The sequence below is a fragment of the Gymnoscopelus microlampas genome, assembly GCF_963454915.1.
Source record: "Gymnoscopelus microlampas genome assembly, chromosome: 13".
Lineage (NCBI taxonomy): Eukaryota > Metazoa > Chordata > Actinopteri > Myctophiformes > Myctophidae > Gymnoscopelus > Gymnoscopelus microlampas.
Genome location: NC_139950.1, coordinates 8198730 through 8219731, shown reverse-complemented (window position 1 = coordinate 8219731; position 21002 = coordinate 8198730). Strand labels below are relative to the sequence as shown.

The 21002-nt window shown below is 40.2% G+C and overlaps 1 protein-coding gene across 7 annotated transcripts in view; it reads right to left on the bottom strand.

The window, feature by feature from the left end:
- mark1 (MAP/microtubule affinity-regulating kinase 1) overlaps nt 1-21002 on the bottom strand; it is an 86787-nt gene that overhangs the window by 23785 nt on the left and 42000 nt on the right. For all 7 annotated transcript variants that reach the window (XM_084076445.1, XM_084076443.1, XM_084076447.1 and 4 more), the window contains exons 4-6: nt 12364-12412; nt 9785-9850; nt 6369-6439 (exon numbers count right to left, since the gene is read on the bottom strand). In XM_084076445.1, coding sequence (XP_083932571.1) covers nt 6369-6439; nt 9785-9850; nt 12364-12412 — 186 coding nt within the window. The remainder of the gene's footprint in view (nt 1-6368; nt 6440-9784; nt 9851-12363; nt 12413-21002) is intronic.

Below are 21002 nucleotides of genomic sequence, written 5' to 3'. Positions count from 1 at the left end.
ACACAAACTTGGAAATATATGACAAAATAAACAGGGGGGGAAATAATAATTAACCCATTGAGACCTGAAGCCGATTCTACATGTCTCCTAAATCTCAACAGTTTTCTGAAAAACTTAAGTTTCTATATCAGTGGTGCTCAATCTTTTTCATGTCAAGGACCCCCAAAATTATATGTATTTGGCCGCGGACGCCCATCAAAATATCTTGTTCCAGGGACCCCCAGAAGCAAAGATTTGAGTTAAAATGTTCGCTTTAAAAATATATATATTCAAAGATTTGCACACATTTTCACAAATTTTCAAAAATAGCAGATCTACAAGCTCGTAGCGCGGCACTCGGTGCCGCGCTATGAGCTTGTAGATCTGCTATTTTTGAATAGCCCAAAGTGTAAAATAATGCTTTTTAGCTCAAATCTAAAAATGACACAGTTCCAGGTCTTAATGGGTTAAAATGTAAGCTGCATTCATCAGTAAATAGCTGTGTTTTACCTCATACAGTAGTTATTTTTCACATATGTTCATGGATAAGGGTACAATTTTTCCTTGTAAATATACGCCCTGCTTGATCATAAGAAAGCCTCACAGAAAAGTATCAAAAGTAGCAGATCCACAAGCTGAGCTTGTAGATCTACTACTTTTCTGAAAATCAACCAGATTTTTTTTTTCCATGTGGATTTGTTAATGTAAAACGGGGGAAAAAAAGAAAAAGCTTCTCGATTAACCTACATGAGCAAGACTAAGTCGGTTGTTGGTTCTAAAGGTCGGTTTCGATACATTTGAAGTTAATTGTCCAGCCCTGGCAGATACTGTGTCGTTTTCATTCATATATGTGAGGCTACGACCCCAGTATGGGGTTCTCCGAGGTTCATGACCTTTCATTCTTATACTGTGTGTGTGTGTGTGCGTGTGCGTGCGTGCGTGCGTGCGTGTGAAAAGAAACTGTGCCTTTTCAGCCCGAAATGCCATCCAGGCCAATTAGACGGCACTCAATAAGCGGTTGCCATGACAGATGGCGGGGAAATCTCACAGACGTATGGCCCAAAAAAAGGCCATCAATCAAACACTGGCTCTCAGGCAAACACACAACATCCCTTCATTCATACCCCCCCCCCAACACACACACACACACACACACACATACACAGACACACACACAGACACAAACACACACACACACACATATACACAGACAAACACACATTTGTATAACTGTATTTGTGAGGACGTCCATATTTAACGCGATTTAATGATTTATTTTTGCCATTTTAAAAGCTAACCCCTAAGGCCTAAGATAGCAGATCTGCAAACTCACAGCGTGACACATTGTGAGCTTGAAGATCAGCTATTTTCAGCTATCTACACCATTTATCTTGTGAGGACACGGGCAAAGTGTCCTCACAGCGTCTATTTCTCAATTTCTACTATACTTGTGGGGACATTTGGCCAGTGGTAGAAAAAGTACTCAATTGTTTAAAAGTATCAATACTGCCATGTAGAAGTACTCTGTTACAAGTAAAAGTCCGGAATTCAAAATTGACTTGAGTAAAAGTACAAGAGTATTGGTATCAAAATGTACTTAAAGTAACAAAAGTAAAAGTACTAAAATGTTTGAAAATAGCAGATCTACAAGCTCACAACGCGCTGTGAGCTTGTAGATCAGCTATTTTCAAATAGCCCTATAACATAGGGCTGAAGTGTATGTTTTATAATGTAATCATTTATATCTGCAAAGTAACTAGTAACTAAAGCTTTCAAATAATTGTAGTGGAGTAAAAGTACAATATTTGCCTCTGAGATGTAGTGGAGTAGAAGTAAAAGTATAGACAATTGGAAATGCTCCGGTAAAGTAAAAGTACCTCAAAATTGTACTTAAGTACAGTACTTGAGTAAATGTACTTAGTTACTTTACACCACTGCATTTGGCCCCCACAAGTATAGTGATGAAAGTGCAAACACACACACACACACACACACACACACACACACACACACACACACACACACACACACACACACACACACACACACACACACACACACACACACACACACACACACACACACGCACACACACACAGAGTCTCCTACGCGTTCCGCCGTCTATGCTCCAGTTCTCCTCGCTACCCACACTGTGTCACACAAACACACACATCCTGTGAGTCATCTAACACTGTCACCGTGCATCGTTACTGTCAGGTGTGAAAACCTTGTATGTCTAAAGCTGTTACTCTTCAGGAAATGTGGGGAAGACAATTATCTGTGACCCAATGTACAGTAGATATTACATTACAAGCTCTTTGTTAAGACTTTTCATTGGTGCAAACATGTACAAAAATCCACAGACACACTTAAAGGTAGGCTAAGTGATATATTTTTCGTCTTTTTTTTTTGTTAAAAAGGTTAAAGTACTATATTCTGATAGTAATCATTGCTACAGAGCGTTTGTTCGGTCACAGGGGTCTCTCCAGCTCTTTAGTAAACAGAATATAGTACATTTTCAGGCAGGTGACAACATTTAAGCCAATCAGGAGAGAGCTCTGAAAATGCATTTTCTGTTTAATAAAGAGCTGGAGAGACATGGGAGACTCCTTTTACTGAACAAACACTCTATAGCAATGAGTACTATCAGAATATAGAGCTATTTAACACTTATTTTAACCAAAGTAAATCACCTACCCTACCTTTAACCACTATCACGTTCAAAATGTTTCAAAAGTAGCGAAAATAGCAGATCAACAAGCTCGTGTGTGGAGCTTGTAGATCCCTATTTTCACCACTTTTGTGTGACATGTGTTATATATGACAAAGTAGGGCATTAATTCATGGAAAACCTAAATTTGAAATATAGAGATACAAGGTTTCTGCCTGACGTAGAGAGAGAGAACAGAGAATGGGAATGCCGGCTTTATTCCCAGGCTGCTGTAAAAGTTCAGACTTGAAGATGTTTATTAAGCCATTAAGACCGGGAACGCATCTGTGTCATTTTAAGATTTCTTTGGGCTATTCAAAAATAGCAGATCTACAAGCTCATAGCGCGGCACCGAGTGCCGCGCTATGAGCTTGTATATGTGCTATTTATTTTTGAATTGTGGAAAAATTAGTGCAAATCTTTGAATAAATATATAAAAGCGAACATTTTAACTCAAATCTTTGCTTTGATTCTATAAATGTCTTCTAAATCCTAACAGTTCTATGAGAAAACTTATGTTGCTATAATATCAGTGGTTCTCAAACTTTTTCCATGTCAAGGACCCCCAAAATGATATGTATTTGGCCGCGGACCCCCCAGCTCAAAATATGTTGTTCCAGGGACCCCCAGAAGCACAGATCGGAGTTAAAAATGTACGCTTTAAAACACACACATATAATATATATATATTCAAAGTTTTGCAAAAGAATTCCACAAAGTAAAAACAAATAGCAGATCTACAAGCTCATAACGCTATGAGCTTGTATATCTGCAAGCTATATCAATCATTTTTAATAGCCAAAGAAATCTTAAAATGACACAGATGCGTTCCCTGTCTTAACGGGTTAATCATGTGTCGCATGCATGTGAAGTCCACAGAGCCCAGCCACCACCCAGGAACCAAGTCCTGACACATTCTGATTGCATTTGTTGGCAGTCATCCGTCAGCGCTGACCAGCTGCAGTTCATCACTTAAGCCCTATAGAATTTACTTGACGAATAGCGGAAATAGCCAATCTACAAGCTCACAAACACGTTGCTCCGCATCGTAAATCTGATATTTTCGCTATTTAAAAAAAAATGTGAACAAATGGTAAATGGTGCATTTATATAGCGCTTTTATCCAAAGCGCTTTACATAGATTGTGCATTACATTCACCCGTTCACGCACACATTCATACACCGATGGCGGAGGAAACCATGCAAGGCACCAAACCTGCTCATCGGGAGCTATTAGGGGTTCAGCGTCTTGCTCAAGGACACTTTGACACTAACTCTGGGGGAGCCCGGGATCGAACTGGGAACCTCGCGGTTGCAGTCCGGCCGCTCTACCGGCCACTCTACCCCTGAGCCCCTGCCGCCCAGACAATGATTTGAAACATTTGTAAAAACTATTTTTTGCCCCAAATATGGATGCCACGATTAAACCACATGAACCATAGCGTCCCTATTCTGGGACAACCATTTGGCGAAAATAGCCACTAAGCAACGAGCTTGCTACCACGCGTTGTGAGCTTGTACGACAGCTATTTTCGGCGAAGAGACTTGAGTGCAGTGGCACAAAAAAAAGGAGCGGACCAAGTATAGAGCCCTGAGGGCTCAGCAAAGTATATAGGATAGGCTCTATGCACAGCAGCCATATTGGAAAGAAATTGGGCCTGTTCTTACATCCTTCACAGGTGTTACCAATGATACTAATGAAGGCTCTGTTCCATTCGCGACATTACAAAGTCTAAACCAGTTGTGCTATAAACACGCCCCCTTCTGTGGCCAACGCGGAAGTGCCTTTTTCAAACAACCGCGGACTATTTTTTTTCGCCGATAAAGTATAGTTTTGGACCATGACGGAGGCGCGCCGACTCAGCAGACCTTGAGGCCGAGGAGACGCGCCCGAGCGCCTCCAGGCGCGAGTGCCCGCGTCGACCGGCCAATGGTCTGCTAGTCGACTCAGCGCCGTTCGAGTTATGTACCGATAGGGACAGAATAGTAAATAATGTTTTGGTGAGAGCGTTTGCCCCAACTGTCACTCAAAGTGGCTACTGGCCAATCACAGCGCGTCCTTGCACAAGCGTATTGGCCAATCATGCACAACTGGTTTAGACTATGGAGTCACGCGTTCCATTCTGGTCAGGGTGCTGATATCGTGCATGTTGGCTCACTAGAAACACTCCATTTTGGTTCCCAAATGGCCCCTTATGGTGGGTGTGTAACTCTGAGAGTGTACAAATGGAACCAAATGGACCCTTACGGGTCCATTTGGTTCCATTTGTACACTCTCAGAGTAATGGGGGTCCTTCAAAATAAGACAACCACTATGCCACACTAAATGGAACAGAACCTTAATTAGTATCATTGGTAACACCTGTGAAGGAAGTAAGGCCCAATTCATTCCCGATATGGCTGCTGTGCATAGAGCCTATTCAAGTGGTTATGGGTTGCCCAGCCGGGCCTAGATGCCTGCAGTGTCGCTCCAAGGCCACCGGGTGTCAGTGCCAGCATCTAAGAGAAGGGTTTGTCCTCACATGGCGTTCTCTAGGACCACGCTGCCTGCTCTCTCCATCCCTGCCCGGCCTGACCGTCAGTGACTAAGCTAGGTCCGGGAGGGGGGGGGTGGGGGTGGGCTTGGCGCAGTCCCCTGACTGCTTACACAACTATAGAGCATCGCAGTTGCACAGAATCCGGGTGCCGGAAGTAAATACTCAATGCATTTTTCCCATTGACTTTTCCAAAAATATTTATATCAATGAATTTAAGCCTAGAATCAAGCCATCCAGGATGCTGGTGAATCATGACCATAAAACCTTTTTTTCTGTGATTTTTTAAAATTTTATATTTAATGATATGATATACTATGTTTAATAAATACCCTTTGTTTTGCCGTTTTCAAAAAAGTTTTTTCACAGAATCAAACGTTTTATGGTCATGATTCACCAGCATCCTGGATAGCTTGATTCTTGGCTTAAATTAATTTATATAAATATTTTCGGAAAAGTCAATGGGAAAAATGCATTGAGTATTTACTTCCGGCAACTGGAAGTGGGCGGGAACTGCGACGCTCTATAGGGCTCAACGTCAGGTCCGGGGACCACCAGGGGTTCAAACATGGACACTTTACGGGGCTGGAAGCAGTGGGGAAAGGGGCACGGCCGGGGCAGTCGTGGAAAAAGTACTCAAATGTTTTAATGTTTTTAAGTAAAAGTATCGATACTGCAATGTAGAAGTGCTCTGTTACAAGTGAAAGTCCGGAATTCAAAATTGACTTGAGTAAAAGTACAAACGTGTTGGTATCACAATGCACTTAAAGTACCAAAAGTAAAAGTACAAAAATGTTTGAAAATAAGCCTAGGTGTAAAATAGGGCTAAAGTGGTTCATATAGGTTTTATAATGTCATAATTTATAAAAATAAATAAATAATAATAATAATAATAATAATAATAATGTATATCTGCAAAGTAACTAGTAACTCAAAATTTCAAATAATTGCAGTGGAGTAAAAGTACAATATTTGCCTTTGAGAAGTGGAGTAGAAGTGAAAGTACTGAAAATTGGAAACACTCCAGTAAAGTAAAAACAATACCTCAAAATTGAACTTAAGTACAGTACTCGAGTAAATGTACTTAGTTACTTTACACCACTGGAAGGGGGAAGGGGGGTAGGGGGTCGGCGGCAGTGACTCACCTGTCTGAACTTGGCCCTGGCTTCCTTCTCCTTCATCCTGCCATGGGCCACCAGGTAGTCAAACACCTCCCCTGGAGACGAAAGGACAAATATGATTGGATATCGTCACTTTTTGTGTTTTTTCATAACGTCACCTTGCTAAAATAATGGCCTGCGGAAATAATGTATTTTTTGCCTAAGTCAGCTCCTCATGACACTGGCCACCTCTGGTAAAATCGCCTATCTCCTAATTGAAAAGGATCATGCTGTTCCCTCCACTTTTAGTATAATGGCCTATCTATCTCCCTAGTGTGACTTAGGCCACAATAGGCACAAGTATTGGCCTAAGTGACATGTTTTTGTGACTTGGCCCAAGTCTGGAGAAAATCCTCAAATCGTTTGGCCTAAGTCAGGTTTAATCCTATTTAAACCTATTTAAATCTCTTGTGTTACATAACTGACAGACAGTGTTATTTTTATGTTAATAGTCATAATTTGTTATAAACGTTTTGGGCGCAATGATTAACTCATTCACTGCCACTGACGTAAGTAACGTAATTAACCAATACTGCCACTGACGTAAAAAAAACGTAATTTCTTTTTTCTTCAATTTTTCAAATTTATTTTTTCAAATTTGACCCAAAGACCAAGGAGATATGATTTTTCGAAGATCTAGACTCCCATCCACTTCCTTGTTAACTTAAAACTTAAAACTTCTGTATCTCGGCTCCTGAGTACTTTTTTTTTCAATGAAAAATCTCTGGCAGTGGGCAAACGCAAAAAAAAAAAAGTTCTGGCAGTGAATGAGTTGTTAAGAAATATCATATAGTTTTGTTTTGGATCATTTTTTTTCCTTCTGAAAAACTTAAAAAAATGACTTAGGCCATTAGTTTAGCAAGGTGACGATAAATCAACGTCCTCCTTGATCATTTTACAGCGTCACAAAAAGGCTTCAAAAGCAGCAGATCCACAAGCTGGAAACGCGGTGCGAAGCGACGCGTTTCCAGCTTGTAGATCTGCTGCTTTTGAATTTAAATACTGAAACCTGAGGTTTCCACCCCGAAAGCAACGATATGACGCATAAATAAAAATGATAACAACATTACTATATGTTGTACAGGTGGTGCAGGAGCGCACGGACATGGCATCTCCCTTGTTTTAACGTGATTTATACGTGTATTAAAAAAAAACGACATTGCAAACGGCGATGCATCCACAGAACGTCACTGTGAATACCACCAGTGGTGGAAAAAGTACTCACATTTTGTGCTTAGGTAAAAGTATAAATACAGCAATTTATAAATACTCCATTACAAGTGAAAGTCCGTAATTAAAAAAGTATTGGCATAAAAAAGTACTTAAAGTACCAAAAGTAAAATACTCATTATGTCCCATTTCAAAAGTAAAAAAAACGTTTTTTTTTTTTTTTTTAAATAGTAGATCTACAAGCTCACAATCCGTCGCATCACGACGCATTGTGAGCTTGTATGGCCAAAATATACAGTACGTAGGACTGAAGTGGTTAATTTATGTTTTGTAGTAATAATCAAAATCTACAAAAAAAAATAGTAACTCAAAGTTTTCAAATAATTGTAGTGGAGTAAAAGTACAACATTTGCCTCTGAGATGTAGTGGAGTAGAAGTCAAAGTACTGGAAATTGGAAATACTCCAATAACCTAGAAACAAGACCTCAAAACTATACTTAGGTACAGGACTTGAGTAAATGTACTTAGTTACTTTCCACCGCTGCATACCACCCACCCACAGACATACAGTACAGTACAGTACAGTGCATCGCTCTCTTGCTTCAGATCTGATATCAATAAAGGAACAGCCGCATACAGCCCCATACACTGTTGCTTTAAGGTCGAGGCACTTTAGATAAAAGCATCCCGCCAGCGAAGGGGATATTTCCATCATCATCATCATCACCACCTGCACTCAAGCCGACGCTGCTGAGCAGCTCCAATCATTTTACAGTGTCTCTCTGGCAGATCAAATGCTTGATGCGTTGAATATTACATTAGACGAGATGCCTAGGAGGGAGGCCTGCTGCATGGACCCATATGGCCCTAACACTACATTCTGCCCCGTAATCCCATCTATTAATGTTCTATGCCCGTGTACAAGCTCCTCCTCCTAGGGCCGTCACGATTATTACATAATAGTCTAATCTTTGCAATTATTTTTTCGTAATCGTCATAATTGTCGACATTTGAAAGAGCGGAAATAGCCGATCTACAAGCTTACAACGCGTCACAAAATGTTTTTCAAAGTATAAAATTATTAAATATGTCATTTCTTTGTACATTTAAGTTATTTGTCAAATACGAAGCCTAAAAGCCAAACAGAGATTCATTTTTTATTCATACGTTCCAATGTTCGATGCCAATAACACAATTAAAATCGTTATTATTAGTGTGACAATTAATCTGTTAAGCTTAAAGGAGACACACCATGAATTTTAAAAAAAATATTTGATATTTAATATCATATGGTGTATGTCCCTCAAACCATTTTCAAAAGGTTTGAGCCTAAATCAACACTCAGATATACTCATCCCAAGTCAATTCTCTCAGGCTTATAAAGCACTTTCAGCTGCAATACCAAAACGTCCTGTTGGGCAGAGGGGTGCTACTGAGCAATTCTGTCTGTCAAAATACATGGGCAGAAAGTTTCGTGATTTAAGCAAACATGCCATTCTGAGATGGCCTGTTCAGACACGCCCATTCTGAAAATCTCTGAAATGAGAATGAATGACTGAATGTTAAAAAAAAATATTTTTTGGGGTACAAGAGACACTGGGGAGCCCAAAAAATACCAAAAAAATAAAAAAAAGTGAAATTCATGGTGTGTCTCCTTTAAACCTGTAATGGTGGCAGCCCTACCACCTCCTTGTATCCGTACTGTGGTCATAGTGAGGTCGGTTTAGGGCTGTGACAAACTAATCAATTTCATCGATTATCCTTTGAATACAGTAGCAAAAATACCCAAACAAGTTAGATCTACAAGGTCGCTATTTTTGCGCCAACACCGTTGTAAAACAACATTTTAAATCGGGTTGATTAATCTGATTAGGTGGTTAATCAGACTAATTAATCTAGTAAATTGTGAAGAATTTATTTGATTATTATTTTTTGCCTCGATTCGTTGATGTATCAAAGAAACGTGCTTCTCAATTATTTGATTCATCAAAAAAGTAATTAATAGAATAATAAGAAAATAATCAATAGTTGCAGGCCTAGGTCATTTATTAGGCTATAGAAACACTCACCATCACCAAGCACACTACTAGTGCTACTACTAATAGTACTACTACCATTACTACTAGTTAGTAGGCTATAGAAACACTCACCATCACCAAGCACACTACTAGTGCTACTACTAATAGCACTACTACCATTGCTACTAGTTAGTAGGCTATAGAAACACTCACCACCACTGGCGTACTCCATCACCAAGTAGAGCGTTTTCTCCGTCTCGATCACTTCAAACAATTTCACTGCAGCAGGAGAAATGGACACAAGAAGGAAAGCAGAAGCAGAATTTAAGATAAAAAAAAAAACAAGATATTAGGGTATTCACACAAAAACTTCCTTGGCTTACTGGCAGCGCGCACAAGAGATTTGGTGTCCCCCAGCCCAAATACTGCCACTCTCTTGGGATTATTTTGGGGCCCGATTGCAGTATTCCACAGGCTGAGAACCACTGTTTTGTTTCGGCAGTATGTCAGCAGTGGACAGGTTCTGAGTTTAATTAGTTGTACACAAACCTAATCTGAGCCACTGCAAACACAACCAGATGACAACTAGGCCTTGTTCAGACTGGCAGCCCGAATCTGATTGGTTTCATGCAGTCTGAACAAAGCTAAATAATGTGATTATAATTGTTTTAGTAGTAGTAGTAGTAGTGGTAGTTTATTTTGGTCATAAAAGGAAAATTCAATATATTCAATATTCAATATATTTATTTTTTTCACATCATAGATTCATATGGATTAGACCAAAAAGGTGTAGGCTGAAGCCAATGGCTTATTTTGCCTATAATTTTCACATTAAAGGTCAAACGTAAAGAAAAAACAGAAAAAAACAAGACAAACGTGATCACTCAGATATACAAAATAAAAAAATAACATGACTTACAGATTACATCAGATTAGCAAAAATCAGTTTCCATGTGGAGTTTTGCTGCTCAAAAACCAATCCGATTCCTATCTAGAGGCGAAAAATCTGATTTGGGGTGCCAGTGTGAACATAGCCTCAATTAATCAAACAGATGAGGATGTTTAATAGATTCAATGTAGAGGATTTTTTAAAAATCGTCAATATTTGCGCAAATCTTTGAATATATATATTTTTTAAAAGCCAACATTTGTAACTCAAATCTTTGCTTCTTGACATGAAAAAGTTTGAGAACCACTGATCTAAAACACCTAAACTCACCCCACCAGTGCAGTTGGCCTGCCCTGACAACCAGCATGGGACTGAATACATCCTCAACCTCGTCAACCAGAAACAACACTGACTTTCCAACTGAGTTCTATGACCATGCCAAGAATGTTACATTCAGAACCCAGTCGAGTATAAAGCAGTGTTGCTCTCAAACACCAAACTTTGTTCGGTTCGAGGAGCTCTGACCAAGCAAAAAAAACAAAACCGTTTGGCTTGGTTTGGCGTTAAACTGCAGGCAGACCATTCTGTTAAAAGGATCCCTGGCTAATAAGCCAAATAGGCCTTAGTACATTATAATTGCCCTCCGAAGCAAAGATTTAAGTTAAAAACGGTCGCTTTAAAAATATATATTCAAAAGATTTGCACACATTTTCACGACTTTTCAAAAATAGCAGATCTACAAGCTCAAGCACTCGGTGCCGCGCTATGAGCTTGTATATCTGCTATTTTTGAACAGCCAAAGACATCTAAAAAATGACACAGATGCGTTCCCGGTCTTAATGGGTTAAAAAAAATAGCAGATAGCTGATATTATCGTGGTGCTCTTCAAATGTTTTGGACAGTGACTCACACCTTGTTGGTGATGTCATCCAGGGAAAAAAAAGACCACTCCCATTGCTCACAGACATGATGCATCATGGGCGATTAGGAGTACTATGTGCCCAGTTCTCTTACGGATGACTGACTGGTACCATGCCAGTAAATACTGGACTAAACGCCCAATAACCAGTGCAGTGGTGTAAAAAGTACAATTTTCTTTTACTTAAGTAAAAGTATCAATACTGCAATGTAGAAATACCAATACAAAGGTATTGGTATCAAAATATACTTAAAGTACAAAAGTAAAAGTACTCATTCTGCAGAATGTCCCATTTAACAAGTTTTCAAATGTATAAAATGTATACAAATCTTTTGATTTGTATACATTAGAAATAGTCCAGTAAAGTAAAAGTTCCAATTTGTTTTACTGAAGTATAGGACTTGAGTAAATGTACTTAGTTACTTTACACCACTGAACCAGTGTTAAGACAGGACTTGATATTGGGTGGTATTCTTTGAATGTTATCATATATTGTAGAGACCATCGTTTCTCAAACAATGGGTTGGGAAACCATGTTTGTGTTACAGAACCATTTTTATGGGTCGCAAGTAAACATCCCATATTTCTTTCTTCTTTTTCTTTTTAAAGATAGAAAATAAAATAAAATTACATTTCTGAATACGATTTTTCAGAAATGTCCATTAAAATGACACCCAGTGTGAAGAGAGTGGTGCCTTTGAATTAGTGTAACTGGTTGCATCCTTGTGTTGCAATCAGCTGCAGCTGTTGAGGCCGTGCTCAAACGGACGGACGGACGGACCCACACACACGGTCAAGTGTAGGAGTGGCTGGCACCACTCAAAAAAAAACTCTGGTGAAATGGTGAAAATAGCAGATCTACAAGCAAGTTTGGATCCCTGGGAGACATCAAATGTATATTTTGGGACTCGGGCCGACTCGAGCTATTGTAGACAAACTGCATGCAGCTGAATGAAGAGAGAGAAACGTCATGGTCTCACTCACCTATATTTGGATGATTTAATATCTTCATTATTCGGACTTCCCTGAAGAGCTGTGGAGACACAGAGAGACATCATCATGAGAAGCCATTTCCAAATGTCAGGTGACATCATTTAAACATGCAGCATGACATCACCATCAGCAGTCACTGAGCCAGCATACGCTCACCGAGTGAGCCTCTTCAGCCGGGAGAGAGTACACAATAAAATACTTTGTTCATTTAACCCATGAAGACCTGAGGCCGATTCTTAAAAATGTTTTCTAAATCCTAACAGTTTTTTGAAAAAAAAACAACAAAAAATTCAAGATTTTTCAAAAATAGCAGATCTACAAGCTCATAGCGCGGCACTCGGTGCCGCGCTATGAGCTTGTATATCTGCTATTTTTGAATAGCCAGAGAAATCTAAAGTGACACAGGTGCGTTCCAGGTCTTAATGGGTTCAAATGGATCCTTATAGCTCCCAATATGGATCCATAATTAGGGTCCATGTTTTACAATTTCTATCTTTTTTTTAAAAATATATCTTTTATCGGTGAAACAGGTGGTACAGAGAAACAAGGGTTGGTTATCGGTATTAACATCACCATGATTCTTTTTTTTTTTACTTTTATGGGACATGACAAGACACAGACAGGACTGAAAATTGACCACGGACAACAAACAACGAAAACAAACAACAAAACAACATTTAACACAGACGAAAAGAAAGTGGATTAAAAAATAACCAGGACACAATGGGACGGGGTTTAACGGCAGAGTATCTGAGGTGCTCACCTCAGAGAAGGAGTATTTCTTTAGGATGTGAGGGTGGTTATGAATGTGATTTGTGGTTGCCATCTGTCATAAAAAAGTGGCAGTTGAGCCACAATTTCTATCTTATCTATAATTATTTTTGTGTATTTTACTTAATTACATCCAGGAATATTACTTATTTTATTTCATTTTCATTATCTTGATATATTGTATTGTTGCGCTAACACAGTCTCTGAGGAGCTTGTATTGAACTGTACTTTGTAACTGCTTATAAAGTATTCAATCAATGTCCTAGCACCAACATGTCGCTGCTTGTACCTGTAAAGTGACAAATCTTGATTCTTAACCACGGGAACGCATCTGTGTGTCATTTTAAGATTTATTTGGCTATTTTTGAAAGAAATCGTGAAAATCTTTGAAAATCTTTGAATATGTATATTGTTTTAAAGCGAACAAAATATTTTCAGATGGGGGTCCACGGCCGAATACATATCATTGGGGGGTCCTTTGACATGAGAAAAGTTTGAGAACAACTGATATTATAGCAGTATACGTTTAAAAAAAAAAAACTGTTAGGATTTAGAAGACATTTGTAGAATCCCCCGGAAGCAAAGATTTGAGTAAAAAATGTTCGCTTAAAAAAAAAATATATATATATTTATATTTGCACACATTTTCACGATTATTTAAAAAAATAGTGGATCTACAAGCTCGTAGCGCGGCACTGGGCCAAAACGAACCGCGTGTGAAAACGTGTGTCTTCATCTGAAACCAATTCCAGGCTATAAAGAGGACATGGGGACACAGAGGGACAAACTCTGCTGCGTGTGTTATTTGAGGACTGATGGATAGACCAGCATAATATACACCTCCTCTCTCTCTCTGTGTGTGTGTGTGTGTGCGTGTGTGTCAGTGTGTGTGTGTCATTAAATCCTGCCCTGCAAAGATAAGGAGCACAGCCATAACTCCACTGACACGCTGTGGCCTAGTGAGCCAGACATCCAGTCATCCATCCACCAGCAGTCCAACATCAGCCACACACACACACACACACACACACACACTTTTGTATTACTATACTTGTGAGGGCATCAACACTTTAGGACAGCCACGTTAAGAATGCCATTTAAAAAAATAGTTGTTATTTTTAACCGTAAGCCTAAAGCCGAAAACAGCAGATCTACAAGCCCACAACGCGTCGCGCTGCGACGCGTTGTGAGCTTATAGATCGGCTGTTTTTCGGTGCATGACACTGGCGCGCAACTACGTATAAATCATGTTTAACTCTAATTCCGATCCCTAAACCCAACCACTAAATGTCTAATCTTAACCTGAATGTTTAGAAGTGCCTTCTAATTGTAAACGTATCTCTAATAATGTTTTCTTTAACTATAAAACAACCATTTGTCTTGTGAGGACCAGGAGAACGGTCCTCACAATGTATATTTCTTCAAATTCTACTATACTTGGTCCTCGCAAGTATAGTAATACAAACACACGCACGCACACGCGCACACACACACACACACACACACACACACACAGTCATCTGCTGCTCAACATAATCCTGTTAGCACAACATGAGCAGCGGAGCTCCAGGCAGCAGTACATCAGTGCAGCAGCAGAGACCCTGACCTGATGCTAAAAAAACACTCTATTCTCCACCAACGTGCACATGAAACATTAACATAGATACATTGAGTTCTACGTGGAATGTTCAGACAGAACCTTGTCGCTTTATAATTGTCTGTCGGGGGTGGAAAAAAAACCAAACGGCTACATTTCAGGATTCAAATTCAAAAGCGTCAAAAAGTAGCAAAGTCTCCGTGGTGCGTCCGGCTTAGGCTCTATGCACAGCAGCCATATTGGGAATGAATTGCGCCCCCTTCCTTACTTCCTTCACAGGTGTTACCAATGATACTAATTAAGGCTCTGTTCCATTTAGTGTGGCATAGTGGTTGTCTTATTTTCAAGGACCCCCATAACTCTGAGAGTGTACAAATGGAACCAAATGGACCCTTACGGGTCCATTTGGTTCCATTTGTACACTCTCAGAGTTACACAATACACACCCACCATAAGGGGCCATTTGGGAACCAAAATGGAGTGTTTCTAGTGAGCCGACATGCACGATATCAGCACCCTGACAAGAATGGAACAGAGCCTTCATTAGTATCATTGGTAACACCTGTGAAGGGAGTGAGAAGAGGCCCAATGTCTTTCCAATATGGCTGCTGTGCATAGAGGTGATAGGTCATTGCACGCACTCCTACGGGCTGGGGGGCGGCATCTGTCAGCGGCGGCGGGAGGAGTAGGACGAAGGCTCTACGTCCTCCTGGTGTGGGCTCCTCACTGGCAGGTGAGTCAGTAGGATATAAGACAACAGTGACACAGAAATGTGTGTGGGGAGGAATTAATTGGCATAACGACTAAATTGGGGAGAAAAAGGGGTGAAAAATAATTGGCTACTCTAAATTTAAAAGAAAAGAAAAACAATTGAGATAAAGTTATAGTCAATTCAACTAATTCTCGTCTTAATTTTCCCATACTAAATTAAGCTCTTAACAGCTCTTCCTTGACCGATCACTGGTTATTAAAGTGGGGTCAGGGGACCCCCAGGAGTACTAGAGGGGGTTCCAGGGGGTCCCCGAAAAAAATGAGGAACAGTTTCAGCTCAATTAATTTTTTTGGCCTATGCGACACGATGTGAGCTTGCTAGAAATAGCAAGCTCACATCGTGTCGCATTGCGTCGTGATCTGTTATTCTAAAAAATGAAATTGTCAAATGGTGACAAATCTCCTCTCTCTCTCTCTCCCTGGTACAAAATCTTTTTTCAAATGGGCGTCCATGGCCTAAATACAGTACATATCCATTTGGGTGTCCTTGAAATGAAAAATGTTTCAGAACCACTGGTTTAGTCAACATGACCTCCTCTAGCCACTGAGAGGCGCTGTTCACAGTCATTCCCATGCTGCTGCTCTCCGGTTAACCTCAACTGATGGCTGGGGCATCAGATTTCAACCCCCAGTACAGTAGCAGCTACTGTAACTGTACCGTTCTCAAACGTTTTCATGTCAAGGACCCCCAAATTCATTTGTATTTGACCCAATGGCCGTCTGAAAATATTTTGTCCTAGGGAGCCCACTTTGAGAACCACACAGCTGTACGGTACAATAGCAGTTACTGTGCTGTTTTACTGCCTACAAACACACTTCCCTGACTTGGTTAACAAAAGGCTTTGTGGGTAACGCAGTCTGTCACGACCTCCTATGTAGTTCAACTCGAGTAGAAAAAGGGAAGGCGAAATATCACCGTTGCACATGTTGGAACCTGAACAGGAGAGTGAGTCCTGTGTGTGTGTGTGTGTCTGTGTGTCTGTGTGTGTGTGTGTGTGTGTGTGTGTGTGTGTGTGTGTGTGTGTGTGTGTGTGTGTGTGTGTGTGTGTGTGTATTATACTTGAGGGCAAAACGTCCGCACAAGTATAGCAGAATTGAATAAATAGACATTGTGAGGACCATTTTCAAGATAAATGGCTGTTTTACGGTTTAAAAAAACACTTTTAGATTTAGCCTTACAATTAGGAAAACATCCAGGTTGCGGTTAGGATTAGGATTAGTCATAGAGGTTAGGTTTAGGGGTTGGAGTTATGACTGATGTATTGTTTACTTAGCTGTGTGCTGGTGTCCTGCACCGAATAAATAGCCAATCTACAAGCTCACAGACCTGCTATTTTACGGCTTTAGGCTTACGGTTAAAAATGTCAATTGAAACGTTTCATAAAATTGCCTTCCTAAAATGTTGAAGTCCTCACAGGTATAGTAAAAGAAACATGTGTGTGTGTGTGTCTGCGTGTGTAGAGAAAGAGGGGGAGCTTTTTTAATGGCTTTCTGGCCTTACATAAGTGCTGGGGCAGTCGAGAGTTTTCTAGGTCATTAAACACAACCATTAAGCCTGATTTATACTTAGTTGCACACCGAAAATAGCCGATCTACAAGCTCACGGCGGGTCGCAGCGCGACGCGACGTGAGCTTGTAGATCGGCTATTTTCGGTTGCGTGACACCGATGCACGACTAGTTATAAGTCGGCCTTCAGTACGACATGAGCGCAGCGATCTCTGAGGGACTGAGCTACGTTCAATAGCAACGCAGGTGGTGCCATCTCTCTTTCTCTCTCTCTATGTGTGTCTCTCTCTGTCTTTCTCGTGGTTGTCAGTGGTGGTGGAGGGAAGTACTCAGATTTTTTTACGTAAGGAAAAGTAGCAATAACGCAATGTAGAAATACCCTGTTAGAAGTAAAAGCCTCATTTTAAAAGTCTCATTTTAAACATTTTACTTTTGCATTTAAAAGGACAAAAGTACTGGCATCAAAATATACTTACAATACCAAAAGTAAAAGCACTCATTGTGCAGAAAGTCCCAAATGTAAAAGTAATCATTTCCCAAGTTTTTGAAATTATTATAAGATTGTGAAAACTCTAACCCCTATAAACCTAACCTCTAAATGTCCAATCCTTATATCTCTAAAAATCTAATTCTACTATACTTGTGGGGACATATGGTCCTCACAAGTATAGAAATACAAACACACACACACACACACACACACACACACACACACACACACAGAGAGTTGCTGCGGAGTCTAAAAGCCGATGCTTTGTCACGCTGTAGGGAATGAAGCCAATCTGAGTTCAGGATCAAAGAACTACAACAAAACCTGATTTAACGTCGGCTTTAATGAGTGTGTCGCCAAAATAAAACGTACCCGAGTCAACGACCCTGTACAATTACTGGATTAGGACCTGGGTTGAGCCCTGGAAGCAAGCAGTTAACTTGAGATGGTAATTAAAGGACGACTTCACCCATTTCCTTCATATAATTGGTCCTCACTAATGCTCATGATAACATGGTACAATTTTTGTCAAAAAAATAATAAAATGGTGCCATGTTATAATAAGCCAGGGGTCTTCAACAGGGGGTCCGGGACCCCTAGGGGGTCCTCAGAGTTACTACAGGGGGTCCGCCAAATCTTTGTGATATGATTTATTATTTTTTTTACATTAACCACTTGAACCCTACAGTAGCATCCCTTTTCTGAGGAGAACTTTAGATCTACAAGCTCACAACGCCTCGCGCTGCGAGGCGTTGTGAGCTTGTAGATCTGCTATTTTTGGCAAAGAGTTATAGGTGTAGAGGGAAAAAATAGCAGCAAACGTTTATCTGAAACACAATTTTATACAATATAGAGGGGGTTCCTGCTTCATCTCAGCTAGGGGGTCCTTGGCTTGAAAACGTTGAAAATGGGTGAAGTCATCCTTTAAGGCTCTTTTCAAATGAAATTTAAAGGACCATACCGGCCTGATACACGTACTGCTATTGCGATGCTGGTGTTTCTCACTTAGATTGCGTAATTTCTGTCCATAATCCATGAGTAAGCCCTGTATGCATGTACTGTATTATGCATGGGACTGGGGGGGGGGGGGGGGGCTAGCCTGTGGCACTATGGACCTAAATTATGACATGTAAAGCGAGAACGCACACAATCAGAATAACATTTTGATGACGTGTAGAAATCTACGTTTCTTGTAGTTTCGAGGTGGTTTTAGGATATCGTCTCTGTGGGGTGGAAACATCATACGTCCCAAACTGTTACTGATCAGGATTCAAACAAAAAAACAGCAGATCTACAAGCTATTTGTAGATATAGTGTGATCAAGAAGGGCATTGATTTACGAAAAAAAAAAAAAAAGTTAAAATAGGGAGATAAGAGGTTTATGAATAGACCGGCACACCGTTATCTCAGAAGCAGGAAATAAAACAAAACGGTTTTGATGAATGAAAGTTCAACGTAAGAGTGACAAAGAACTATAAAAAAGGCTGCAGTGCTCCTTTAAAAAAAAACTCTTTAACCACTGAACCACACTTGAACCCTTGCATACCTATTCCGGGGCCGACAAGCTCACAACGCGCCGTGACACGTTGTGAGCTTGTAGATCGGCAGAGACCCTATAATATATGGTCTCTGTCGGGGTGGAAAAACTGTTACTTTTCAGGATTCAAATGAAAAAGATATACTTCTACTACCGCTCACACACAAACAAAGCAACAATCCAGAGCGTTAACTGAACTCAAGAGTGCAAAAAATGTACCCTGATCCACCTTCAGAACTCAATGAACATTCCTGATTTTGCTGTGGATTTTGTCGACTTTTTAAAGACACTGTTATTTTTTCTAGAATCGTAAGTTTACACACACACACACTCACACACACGCGCACACACACCATGTTCCTGAGGGTGTTCAGGCGGGCATGTTTCTCATCCGGAACAACGGCCTGAGAGGTTCCCCTTGTGGTTCCCCCGCTGTTCCCCTGTGGGGGAACCAAAGTGTCAACCAGAGTGGAAAAACACGCCGACACAGAAACCAGATGATCGCAAACACACATGAATGAAACACTTCCGAGACGTCAGCGCCGCAAACATGCACCCGTTCCACGCGCTCAACGTATGCAATTTACAACTTAGGCATTTAGCAGACGCGACTTACAATAAGCAAGGTAATACATCAAATACAGAGACAGTGTAGAGACTCAGTAACCTCGCATCAGTCTAAACAATATACTATCAAAAAATGATGTGTGGATTCAAAACTAGGTAAACAATGAACCTAGCGTTTGTCTAAATACTGTAGCATGCTATCTACTTTTTCTTTTTAACATTGTGGTCAAGAATGTGCAGTGGTGTAACGTAACTAAGTACACATACTCAAGTACTATACTTAAGTACACTTATGAGGAATTTTTACTTTACTGGAGTTTTTTCCCATTTTCAATACCTTTACTTCTACTCCACTTCATCTCAGAGGCAAATATTGTACTATTGTTTGCAGATTATTATCACAAAACATACATTAACCACGTCAGCCCTATATACATTTCGGCCATTTGAAAATAGCCGATCTACAAGCTCACAATGAGTGAGCTTGTAGATCTGCCATTTTCAAAAGATGTTTATACATTTTGAACTTCTGAAATGGGACATTCTGCACAATGAGTACTTTTACTTTTGGTACTTTAAGTATATTTTCATGCCAATACTTTTGAAGTTTTACTCAAGTAAACTTACGTCTACACTGCAGTATTGATACTTTTACTTTAAGTAAAAAATGCGAGTACTTTTTCCACCACTGGGAATGTGCCTGCATGGTTGTCATATCTAGGTCAAGCGCTAAGGGCTGAGGTTGAGTCTGAAGAGGTGAGTCTGAAGATTACGGTGGAACATTGGGAGTGAGTCTGCAGACGCCCCAAGTTATATTCTCCGTCAAACGACAGTGTCGCACACAGAAAAATTGCCGATCTATAAGCTCACGACACGTTGCGGTTGTGAGCTTATACATTAGGCCAGGGATCTTCAACAGGGGGTCCCTATTCTGAGGGGAACATTAGCCGAAAATAGCAGATCTACAAGCTCACAACGCCTCGCGCTGCGAGGCGTTGTGAGCTTGTAGATTAGCTATTTTTGGCAAAGAGGTGTAGAGGTGTAGATGGAAAAAAGACAAAAAGTATATACAATATAGTGGGGGTCCCTGCTTCATTTCTCTCTCAGCTAGGGGGTCCTTGGGCTGAAAACTGAAAGACCCCTGCATTAGGCTGTTGTTTGTCGTATGACACTGCTGTACGACGATATACTGTATAAATCAGGACTTAAAGGAGTAGTTCAACCAAAAAAAATTCTAGCAACTACACAACCACGAAGCCAAAAAAAATGTCCAAAAAATGTCCATGAATTCGAGTCTTCATGGGGTGTGTAATTGATAAAAAATAAGTATTTTTTGGGGTGAACTACTCCTTTAATGCTTCTTGCTCTCTTTCTCTATCTCTCGTATTCT